This window comes from Puma concolor, chromosome E4, assembly GCF_028749965.1.
Source record: "Puma concolor isolate L17-30 chromosome E4, mPumCon1.1.hap2, whole genome shotgun sequence".
Lineage (NCBI taxonomy): Eukaryota > Metazoa > Chordata > Mammalia > Carnivora > Felidae > Puma > Puma concolor.
In genome coordinates this window covers 42,175,194-42,187,463 of record NC_141683.1, presented here as the reverse complement: position 1 = coordinate 42,187,463, position 12,270 = coordinate 42,175,194, and the positions used below count along the sequence as shown (strand labels likewise).

The 12,270-nt window shown below is 37.5% G+C and overlaps 1 protein-coding gene across 4 annotated transcripts in view; it reads right to left on the bottom strand.

Annotated features, from left to right (window-relative positions):
• The window catches only part of CEP350 (centrosomal protein 350), a 157,322-nt gene that overhangs the window by 29,393 nt on the left and 115,659 nt on the right, over window positions 1-12,270 (bottom strand). For all 4 annotated transcript variants that reach the window (XM_086693113.1, XM_086693116.1, XM_086693114.1 and 1 more), the window contains 3 exons: window positions 10,853-11,064; window positions 6,713-6,857; window positions 179-339 (listed from right to left, as the gene is read on the bottom strand). In XM_086693113.1, the coding sequence (XP_086549239.1) occupies window positions 179-339; window positions 6,713-6,857; window positions 10,853-11,064 (518 nt within the window). The remainder of the gene's footprint in view (window positions 1-178; window positions 340-6,712; window positions 6,858-10,852; window positions 11,065-12,270) is intronic.

The window sequence follows — 12,270 nt, the reverse complement described above, 5'->3', positions numbered from 1 at the left end:
ATGCTTTAAGCAAGAGTTTGTTTAGATAACCTTGGATTTCTTTTAAAAAGAAGTTAAAATGTGGCACCAAACTAATAATGAAAAATTCTACGCCATTACTTTATTAACAACATTTAAAAAACATTTTAGGCTTCAATATACATTAGCCTTGATACTGAACCCCCTTCCTATGTCTAACCTCTAACTGTTTGATCAGACTGGCTTCTTGGGCTTTCAGTCTTTCCTTCTGCCGTTTTCTCTGTTCCTTCTTCAGCTGGTCCACAACTGATTTTCTTTTCCGCAGCTCATCCTTTAGGGCTCTGATCCTACCTTCAATGTCACTTTGGTCAGATGTTGTTTCTGAAAGGGAAATAAAATCTTTCATTTTAACTTGAGAATGAAGTTAATTTAATAACTACTAATGAAAGCAGCAAGGTGATACTACACTTACAGTCAATCTAACATTTAAAATTAAGGAATTGGAGCTTTTGAAAAAAAAATTTATTAGTGATTTGCATCTCTCTTTTCCCTGAAATATAGTGGGCGGTTGGTCCTTCCTACTTATTTTCACTTTCTAATTGTACTATTTGAAACCTCAAATAAATCTTAAGATACCCTATCTTGATGAGATAAACAACCGGAAATTGAGAACTTTTAAGCTAGTGAAATTTGGGCATCGTGAGGAATTATTTCCTGGTGACAAGAGAAACATATTTATCTTTCCTTCCCCTTAGCTATTAATAGTTTTTAAGTCCTATTAAAATAAAAATGAAACTTTGCCATTTTACACTGACTGTGAATCATCAGTTGATGTCTTAATACCATATAAAAGGAAAGAAAGAGGGGCGCCTGGGTGGCGCAGTCGGTTAAGCGTCCGACTTCAGCCAGGTCACGATCTCGCGGTCCGTGAGTTCGAGCCCCGCGTCAGGCTCTGGGCTGATGGCTCGGAGCCTGGAGCCTGTTTCCGATTCTGTGTCTCCCTCTCTCTCTGCCCCTCCCCCGTTCATGCTCTGTCTCTCTCTGTCCCAAAAATAAATAAACGTTGGAAAAAAAAAATTAAAAAAAAAAAAAAAAAAAAAAAAAAACACTGGTGCCTGGGCCCCATCCCAGAGGAATTATATCAGAATCCTTGGGGTTGGGCACCGAGCATCATTTTAAAAAAAAAAAAAAAGAAAAAAAAAAAAAAAGGAAAGAAAGAAATTATAAAGAAATATACTCTGCTATAACCTTTCTTTAGAAGCTCTTAAAATATTTAAAATAGCTAAAATGAAGCTAGTTAAATCTTATTTTCTTCCCAACAGTTCCCTACACATATACACACACGTACAAAGTAGATGTCCAGTCACAGCAAAATCATGAAAAAGACATTTCATTATAATAAGTGTCACATACATGCTATGAAAATACTGTCATTTAAAGATGCTGCTTATTTCACTACACATGGAAATTACGCAGAATAAAAATGATTATTCCTCACACCTCCTCCCCAAATCAAGTAATAATATCATTTCCACACACTAATGTCGAGTGAGACATTTAATAGCCATAGAAATACTATTACAATAGAAATACTATTGTATAAAATCTGAAGACTCAAATGTATGCTACAACATTAAACCATAAATAACCAGGTTTTTTTTCAGGTACTTCAGATTAAATTGCGTAAGAACTAGTTATGGAACTTATTTAAATGCAAAAGGATTATAGTCTTTTTTTAATAGAATGATCCCAATATCTGGATTAGAAATAATGAAATCTAAGTTCCTGTCACTTCTATGTTGCTAACTTTAGGTACCTCAGGAAAGTAATACCCCCATCTTATACCACTGGTGGCATCATCGTGAGTCCTTAGCATGGGCAAAGCTCACTATTTATCGATCAACACTCATAAAATAGCATAATAATAAAGGCCATTTTCAACTCTGGATCTGTTACTGGTAATTGGTAAGGTAAGTTTGACCCCCTGCTGATTTCTAGAATTGATGTGTAGATTAAATAAGGTGTACAAAGCACACAGCACAGCAACTGAACTATAAAAGCTCAAAAAATGGTGGTAAGAGTAATACTCATATAAAACAAACATTTTATGCAGCTATATTTTCGGTAACAGATTTTCCAATCTAAAACTAAAAATGCTGGTGGTGAGAAGAGAGCCACTGAGTATCTCCCTTATGTTTTCTTCTAATTGCTGAAGAAAAGAATCAATTGCTTTCAGGGTTAAAAGGTTCTGAGCCCTTTGCAGAGATTCAATTGATGATTCTAGTGTAATAATTTGGGGTAGGACTGCAGGTTGATCTAAAAGTTAAAATGTTTCTAAAATGAAGTATAAACCCATATCTTTGCATCTTCTAAAAACTGAGCTTCTTTTAGCTGGATAAGCTTTTATGTGCTTCCAAACCTCAAGACATGGATAAAATTTGAAGACTTTGATAAAATTGTGTGGGGGAATCACTATACTCCCACACACTTAGTTTCAACCTTGCCCCCCCTCCCAAAATGATTATTTTAAATTAGCATATACATATTTAATAATTTATTGTCAAGTTAGCTAACACACAGTGTAGTCTTGCCTTCAAATTAATATATTATAAAAATTGCACATGCCAGCAGTGATTTTTCTTTTTCTTTTTGTAATTTTTTTAATGTTTATTTATTTTTGAGAAAAAGAGCATGAGCAGGGGGAGGGAGACAGAATCTGAAGCAGGCTCTAGGCTCTGAGCTGTCAGCACAGAGCCCGATGCGGGACTCAAACCCACAAACTGTGAGATCATAACCTGAGCCGAAGTCAGACGCTTAACTGACTCAGCCACCCAGGTGCCCTGCCAGCAGTGACTTTTCTAATAAAAATATGTATCATCTATGCTTGTGAAGATTTAAAAGTAGTTGATGAGAAACTTGGGAGTTTTTAGATGAAAGACCTTGGGAAATGTTTCTATTTTTAAGTACTAAAGAAGCCAAAAGTGTACAAATGAAAGGTAGAAATTAAATAAATAAAAGTCTATGAGAATGAGTGGGAATACATTATATACCTGCCCAAATATAGTATTACTGCATAATATTCATCATTAGTAACGGGGTGCCTGTGTGGCTCAGTCGGTTAAGCATCTGACTTTGGCTCAAGTCATGATCTCGTGGTTTGTGAGTTAGAGCCTCGCGTGGGGCTCTGTGCTAACAGCTTGGAGCCTGGAGCCTGCTTTGGATTCTACGTCTCCCTATCTCTCTGCGCCTCCCCCACTTGCATGTGCTCATGCTCGCTCTCTCTCTCTCTCTAAAATAAACATTTTAAAAAATTCATCATTAGTAGCATCTAAAAATCTCTAGAATTTTTTTTTTTAACCCAAACAACTCACTGAATGAATTTATTGCCTTTATGGAATTATCTCCTACAAGGTTTTTTTGGGTGGTGACGGAGAGGAGGGGACCGGTAAATGATATTTCAGTTTGTTTAAACTAACGTCAAGACAGAATAACCTGATGGACAGAATGATCTAATAGAAAAAATTAAGTTTCTGATTATTTCACACAGGCAGCCTCTAATAATTTGGCTGATAAATTCTTTATCACTTGAGAAAGGCTTATATAACTCCACTACATTAAAACTGACCACTTCCATAAACATTGCATTTAATGATGTCATCATCAACAGGCAGATGGCATCTGGAGTTTAGAAATCTCAGAGCTATTTTTCTAAAACTATTCTCACTTGAGTATGTTTTACCAATAAAACAGTATCTTATTAACATTATTAATCCTTAGTCTGTAACTCATGCAAGGCTGGTTACAATATTATTCCACTGAACAGATGGAAAAGACTATCCAATATGGGAAAGAAAGCTGAAGAAAGTCACCAGTAAGTAGTAGAGCTAAGATATGAATTCAGAGTTTTTTTTTTTTTTAATTTTTTAATGTTTATTTATTTCTGAGAGAGAGGGGCGCCTGGGTGGCGCAGTCGGTTAAGCGTCCGACTTCAGCCAGGTCACGATCTCGCAGTCTGTGAGTTCGAGCCCCGCGTCGGGCTCTGGGCTGATGGCTCAGAGCCTGGAGCCTGTTTCCGATTCTGTGTCTCCCTCTCTCTCTGCCTGTCGCCCGTTCATGCTCTGTCTCTCTCTGTCCCAAAAATAAATAAACGTTGAAAAAAAAAATATTTCTGAGAGAGAGAGACAGAGAATGAGTCGGGGAGGGGCAGAGAGAGAGGGAAACACAGAATCAGAAAGCAGGCTCCAGGCTCTGAGCTGTCAGCATAGAGCCCAACGCAGGGCTCGAACTCACAAGCCATGAGATCATGCCCTGAGCCAAAGTCAGACACTTAACCGACTGAGCCACCCAGGCACCCCTAAATCCATGTTTTCAAGTATCAAGTTTATGTCTACTGACATGTTACTACACTGGTAGTAACTTTTTGCCAGAGTACCTCAAAGCAAATACATAAAAATAATAATATTCAACAGATAAATATGATATACAACATTCTTCAACTGGCTTGAGCTAGTAATCTCATTTCTAAGAATTTATTCTTACTGAAATATTCCACAAGAAGATGTTCATTACAACTTTACTGGCTGGGAATGCAAGCTGGTGCAGACACTCTGGAAAACACTTCCTCAAAAAACTGAAAATAGAACTACCCTACAACCCAGCAACTGCACTACTAGGCATTTATCCACGGGATACAGGTGTGCTATTTCGAAGGGACACATGCACCCCCATGTTTAGAGCAGCCCTATCAACAATAGCCAAAGTATGGAAAGAGCCCAAATGTCCATCGATGGATGAATGGATAAAGAAGGTGTGGTATATATACACAATGGAGTATTACTCAGCAATCAAAAAGAATGAAACCTTGCCATTTGCAACTATGTGTATGGAACCAGAGGGTATTATACTAAGTGAAATTAGTCAGTCAGAGAAAGACAAATATCATATGACTTCACTCATATGAGGACTTTAAGGGACAAAACAGATGAACATAAGAGAACGGAAACAAAAATAATATAAAAACAGGGAGGGGGACAAAATAGAAGAGACTCATAAATAGGGAGAACAAATTGAGGGTTGCTGGAGGGGTTGTGGGAGGGGGGATGGGCTAAATGGGTAAGGGGCACTAAGGCATCTACTCCTGAAATCATTGTTGCACTATATGCTAACTAATTTGGATGTAAATTTAAAAAAATAAAAAATAAAATTAAAAAAAAAAACATTATTGGCAATTTTGACAAAATCTAAATGATCATCACTAGAGAAATATTTAAATAAGTTATGGTATATCTACTCTTTGAAATATTATGCAGTTATTCAAAAACAAGGGTGATTTAAAAATATGGGTGTGGGGGGGCGCCTGGGTGGCGCAGTCGGTTAAGCGTCCGACTTTAACCAGGTCACGATCTCACGGTCCGTGAGTTCGAGCCCCGCGTCGGGCTCTGGGCTGATGGCTCAGAGCCTGGAGCCTGTTTCCGATTCTGTGTCTCCCTCTCTCTCTGCCCCTCGCCCGTTCATGCTTTGTCTCTCTCTGTCCCAAAAATAAATAAACGTTGAAAAAAAAATTTAAAAAAAATAAAAAAATAAAAATATGGGTGTGGGAACGTCCAATGATTTATTATCATTTGAAACACTGAAAACAGGGGGTACAGAATAGGATCAAAGACCAAAAACAGAATAATATTTTTCACTTTTTCTTTATTAAATGTCTACTCTCAAATGAAAACTAAAAATGAGCTCAAAAGGCATACACTCAATATAGTGTCAACCTTCCTTGGAATTCTCATAAACTGAGCGTTGCCTGTATAGATATGCTTCCCAAGATCAGATCTTGTGTACATTGAAGTCTTACAGAATAGAGGCTGTTCATGGCTTCATAATCTAATAGCACAGAGTTTTATAGCAGAATAGAGACTATAGGAGAATAGACAATGTTCCCCACTGCCATGTGCAGTTGATTCTCTACCTTTCCTCCTTTGAAACTTAGGCTATCCTGCCCTACCTCCTCCTCTCTCTCTCCATGGTCATCATTAATTCATTCAAGAAACACTTAAGGGGCTCCTGGGTGGCTCAGTCAGTTGAGCATCCGACTTTGGCTCAGGTCATGATCTCACAGCTTGTGAGTTCGAGCCCCGCGTCGGGCTCTGTGCTGACGGCTCAGAGCCTGGAGCCCGCTTTGGCTTCTGTGTCTCCCTCTCTCTCTACCCCTAACCCACTCACATTCTGTCTCTGTCTCTCTCAAAAATGAATAAACATTAAAAAAAAAAAAAAAAAAAAAGAAAGGAACATTTAATAAATACCTGCCATGTGCAATGCAAAGTACCTGGTAGGTCCTGGTGCCACCAATTATTAATAAATTAGACTCTCCTTTCCAGAAGTCTATATGCTAGTAGGGGAGACCTGCTGGGTAAAGTCTGGTTACAATTTATATGCTGTCTGGTATAAGCTGATGCACAGAGCACTATGGGAACACATAAGCAGTATCTGGCACATAGAAAAAAATATTCAACAAATGTCTGATGAATAAATGACTTGCCCATTAACAACCCAAGAATGTAACAGTTTGTCACATTTTGTGTAATTAGGGAAATAATTAATTATCAATGAAAAGCACTGAATTATGTGATTTACTCTTGGCAAGAAAAAAGCCTTTACAAATGAGAGAAAGGATAACATTACACTAACATATGGACAGACAAAGCTTATTAAAGAGGTATTCAAATATAATACAAAGAAAACTCCTTGTTATTACTCTTACCTGACTGTGTCATAGATAATGACTCATCTGACCAACTAGAACAGTGTTGATGGGACTTGATAGGTAGACGATACTGTCCTCCAGTCCTATGACTTCCTTTGCTAGACTCCTGCTTTGACACTGATGTGCAGCTTTTGGGAGGTGACTGTTCAAACGGAAAACCAAATGGGAAGTGTTTTGTGATACAGTTGTAAGATCCAGTTAGCATTTGAGATACCAAGCAGTTAATAATATATACAAAGAGTGTTAAGTAACTCTATGACATAAAAAGTAAAAACAGTTTACAAATTATACAAAGGATAAATCGACCTCAATTTTTTTTTAAGTTATACAAAAAAGTTACAGAGAAGCATGCTTTTTAGAGAGGTTTAAAATAAAGTAGGAGGAGGGGGCGCCTGGGTGGCTCAGTCGGTTAAGCAGCCGACTTCGGCTCAGGTCATGATCTCGCGGTCCGTGAGTTCGAGCCCCGCGTCGGGCTCTGTGCTGACAGCTCAGAGCCTGGAGCCTGTTTCAGGTTCTGTGTCTCCCTCTCTCTGACCCTCCCCCGTTCATGCTCTGTCTCTCTCTGTCTCAAAAATAAATAAACGTTAAAAAAAAAATTAAGAAAAAAATAAAGTAGGAGTGGCTATTGTATAAGTGATAGTTACCCCCTTATTCATTTATTTTTTTTAATTAAAAAAATTCTAAACACGGGAGTGCAGATATCTTTTCGACATAGTGATTTCATTTCCTTCAGAAGACTCCACCCAGAAGTGGAGTTGCTGGATCATATGGGAATTCTCCATTGACAGATAAATGATAAAGAAAATGTGGTGCATGTGTGCACAAGTGCACGTGCATGTGCACGCATGGACGCGCACACACACACACACGCACAGGAACACACTATTCAGCTGTAAAGAAAGAAGGAAATCCTGCCATTTGCAACACGGATGAACCATGAGGGCATTATGCTAAGGGGAATAAGTTAGACAGAGAAAGATAAATACTGTACGATCTCACTTATGTGTAGAATCTAAAAAAAAAAAAAAAAAAAAAAACTCAACTCATAGAAAAAGAGATCAGATTTGTGGTTACCAGACGTGGGGGTTGTGGGGAAATTGGGTGAAGGTAGGAAGGGTACAAACTTCCAGTTATAAAATACATAAGTCCAGGGGCGCCTGGGTGGCACAGTCGGTTAAGCATCCGACTTCAGCCAGGTCACGATCTCGCGGTCCGGGAGTTCGAGCCCCGCGTCGGGCTCTGGGCTGATGGCTCAGAGCCTGGAGCCTGTTTCCAATTCTGTGTCTCCCTCTCTCTCTGCCCCTCCCCCGTTCATGCTCTGTCTCTCTCTGTCCCAAAAATAAATAAACGTTGAAAAAAAAAATAAAATTCATAAGTCCTAGGGATGTAATGTAAAATGGGATGACTAGAGTTAAACATTGCTGTGTGGTATATGTGAAAGTTGCTAAGGGAGGAGCATAAAAGTTCTTGTTACAAGGGAAAATTTTTTTTAACTTTATGAGGTGAGAGATGTTAACCCCACTTATTGTGGCAATCATTTCACAATGTATGTATGCCAAGCCATTATGCTGTACACTTTAAACTTATACAGTGTTGTGTATCAATTATATCTCAATAAAACTGAAAAAAAAAACTTTAAAAATACTAAATATGGGGGTGCCTGGGGGGTTCGGTCAGTTGAGCGTCCCAATGCTCATGACCTGACTTCAGCTCAGGTCATGAATCCAGCATCGTGGGATTGAGCCCCACATCAGGCTCTGTGCTGAGAGTGGAGCCTGCTTGAGATATTCTCTCTCTCTCTCTCTCTCTCTCTCTCTCATTTTCTCTCTCTTTCCTTCTGCCCTTCTCTCTTGCTCACACACTCTCTTTCTCTAAAATAAAATTTAAAAAAAATTTTTTAAATACTAAATATGTACTATTTTGAAGAAGGAAGGAAAGAAGGGAGGGAAGGAGGAAGGGAAGAAAACAAAGTGTAAGAAAACTGTCTACAAGAGATTACAAAGGACATCATTTCTATCCTGCCACCAGGAGGAAGTGGGAATATCTAATTTGATTCCTGGCTATCATCACTTCCTGTACCTGTGAATTTGGGCAGGTTTCCTCCTAGCCCACTGAGCTTCAGAGTGGGGCTTAAAACAGTACCTCTAGATTTCTTGTGAGGATAATCCACATAAGGCATTGGCATATTAGCTGGCACTTGGTAAGTAAGCACGAATAAGTATTAGTTTTTTATTATAAAAATCACCAGGGGCGCCTGGGTGGCTCAGTCGATTGGGGGTCCGACTTTGGCTCAGGTCATGGTCTCACAGTTTGTGAGTTCGAGCGCCGCGTTGGGCACTATGCTGACAGCTCAGAGCCTGGACCCTGCCTCAGAGTCTGTGTCTCATCCTCTCTCTGTCCCTCCCCTGCTCCCACTCTGTCTCTCTCTGTCTCTCAATAATAAACGTTAAAAAAAATTTTTTTTAATAAAAATAAAAATAACTTAAACATTTTTTAATGTTTATTTTTGAGAGAGAAAGAGAGAGGCCGACCGGGGGAGGGGCAGAGAAAGAGGGAAACAAAGAATCTGAAGCAGGCTCCAGGCTCCGAGCTGTCAGCACAGAGCCTGACCCAGGGTCCAAACCCACGAACTGCAAAATCATGACCTGAGCTGAAGTCGGACACTCAACCAACTGAGCCACCCGGGTGCCCCAGTTATAAAAAATCACTTTAAGACACACTAGTTTTATTTCTTTGCCATATTTGCTTGTCAGGAAAAAAACTAATTTTTAGTGTTTGATCAACCTATTTTGAATGTCAATAACAATGCTAGGTGGGATTTAACCAATTCACAGGAAGTAATATTAACACTGTGTCAAAAAGCATAGTTTGGTTGTAAATTCCATGCTACGTTTATGTATACAAGCCTATCTTCACATAATAACTAAGAATTTGCTAATATAATTTAATTAGAAGCCTTTTATAATCTAAAAACTCTGCTTTCAAGTATGTGCCCAAGGCATTGGAATATTTTGCTACACAGCACAGAATAGGTTCTTCATTGGATCACTGGATAAAAAATGTTTTCCCCCAAATCTTTCAGGTGCTATAACACACATAAATCTGATTTTTCAATAGAGGAAATGCAATTCATTCTTCACATCCACAGTGAAATGAAGACTCTATCAAAAGATACTCCATTTTGAAATTAAATGGGTTCCTTTTTTTAGACAGAGACTTTAACAAAGTTTATGTTCACTTAATATTTAATAATATTATGCTAATTCCTTTGTAGGCTTTATAAAATCAAATTTAAAAAGAAACAGTTAAGTTTCTAAGCTTAAGTTTTTATCAGATAGGTTTTGTTTTTGTTTTTAGTTTTATTTATTTAGTTTGAGAGGGGTGGGGGAGGAGGGGCTGGAGACAGGGAGAGAGAGAATCCCAAGCAGGCTCTGAGCTGTCAGGACAGAGCTCAACGCAGGGCTTGATCCCACAAACTGTGAGATCATGACCTGAGCCAAAATCAAGAGCTGGACACTTAATAGGCTGAGTCACTCAGGCCCCCTCATCAGATACGTTTTTTTTTTTTTTTAATGAAATACAGAATTAAGGACAGTGTGGAAAATCTTATTCTAGAAGTGACCATTATTCTAATTCAGAGTCAATAACCATTTCAGATCTGCCTTAAAGAAATGCAACCATTACTTTTATTCTGATTTATGAGTTATAAGGGCAACTATTAACTAAATTATAGAAAAGGCACAATGACATGGTTTAAGATCTTACTGTTTCTATTATAGGTCAGAATACAGATTTTAATAAGCACTTGTATTGTCCCTCTATAATTATCTTTAAGTTTAATTTAAATTAAACTTAAATTATCTTTTAAAGATTTTAGAACTTCCTATCCCCTCAATATTAATAGACTTAATAATATATAATTTTACGACTGCCACTAAAACTAAAATTTATATATTTATTAATCTTTAGGAATCTATGAAAAGCTTTATTCCTGCTCAAATGTCATATGCTGTATGTTACAGGTATGGGCAATAGTCAACACTGTCATTAATTGCAAGAATGTTAACTGTTAATAATATAACTTTCAGAAGACTTTGGTCTAAAGAAGCTTTAAGGAATAAATATACATTAACTTACATGTTTACTAGGAGAGGTAGAAGATTCCAGTTCTTGTGAAAAAACCATTTCTTCAGTAAGTACACTATGATCTGGACTCCCTGACTGCTCCTGAACTATAGACTCGGAGGGTATATATCCAACAGCAGGACTGCCCAATTCTTCTGGAATAGAGCTTTCACTGTGGAGGTGAGAGTAAGAAGGTACTGGAGATTCTGCTTCACTTGCTATTTCTACAAAGAGAGAGTAAAAACAAGAAAAAGACCACAGTCTTGGTCAAAAGAAATTTTCCACAGCTACACTTTGCATTTGCTTTTGCATAATTTCACCAATTGCATTTAGATACAATTTTAATCCCACCACTTAAGGAATCACATTACTGTAAAGTCTGTTAGTCTAAGTAAGAATTTTGGCTGACAGCAAACTGAAGAAGAGATCTGTAAACATATAATCAGCAATGACAGTGACTGACAACCTAACTGATTGGGAAGCTACAGAGCAATAACAACTCATATTCTCATATATGAGTGTAAGTTGGTCCAACCACTTTGAAAAACAATGTGGCTGGCAATACTTGGAAAAGATGACAATACTCCATTATCTATCAATTCCACTCCTAGGTATACACCCTAGAGAAATCTTGCATATATACAGTAGGAGACATTTACACGGTTTAAAAAACACAAATATCTGCGGATAGTAAAATGAATAAATTGTGGTATATTTAGCCAATAACATGTAACATAGCAACAATAATGAATGAACTAGAGCTGCATGATCGATGGAGATATACAGTGAATTTCATTTAGTGCTTCCAGAATTTTTAGCACTATCCTGTCTCTGGAATTTCCTGTCCGTTATAACCCTTGCTCTTTCCAAGAAAACAAATATGTTTGACACTAAACAGAAAAACCTTGACATTATACTTGTATAATGTTAAGAATTTACATTGTTTTCCTTCTTTGTCTTTGTAGGTATAATGCCCCACAAGAATTAGATGATATCATATTTTGCATCAGTACTGCTAACATTTGATATACTCAATTCTAAAAGTCTCATTTAAGATTCTGGGTCTGAAATCTGCAAAATAAGCTTATTTAACATAAGCAATACCTTGAATAACATGGGTTTGAACTAAAGTCCATTTATATGTGCATTTTTAAAAATAAATACAATTCAACTCAATACTATAAATGTATTTTCTCTTCCTTATGATTTTTTAAAACATTCTTTATCCTATTTTATTGTAAGAATAATACGATACTGTAATATATTATGTACTATATAATACATATACATAATACGGGCTAATCAGCTATTTATGTTATCAGTAAGCCTTCTGGTTAGCAGTAAGGTATTGCTAAAGTTTTGGGGGAGTCAAAAGTTATACATGAATTTTTGACTGTGTGTGGGTTGGCATCCCTAATCCCTGTGTTGTT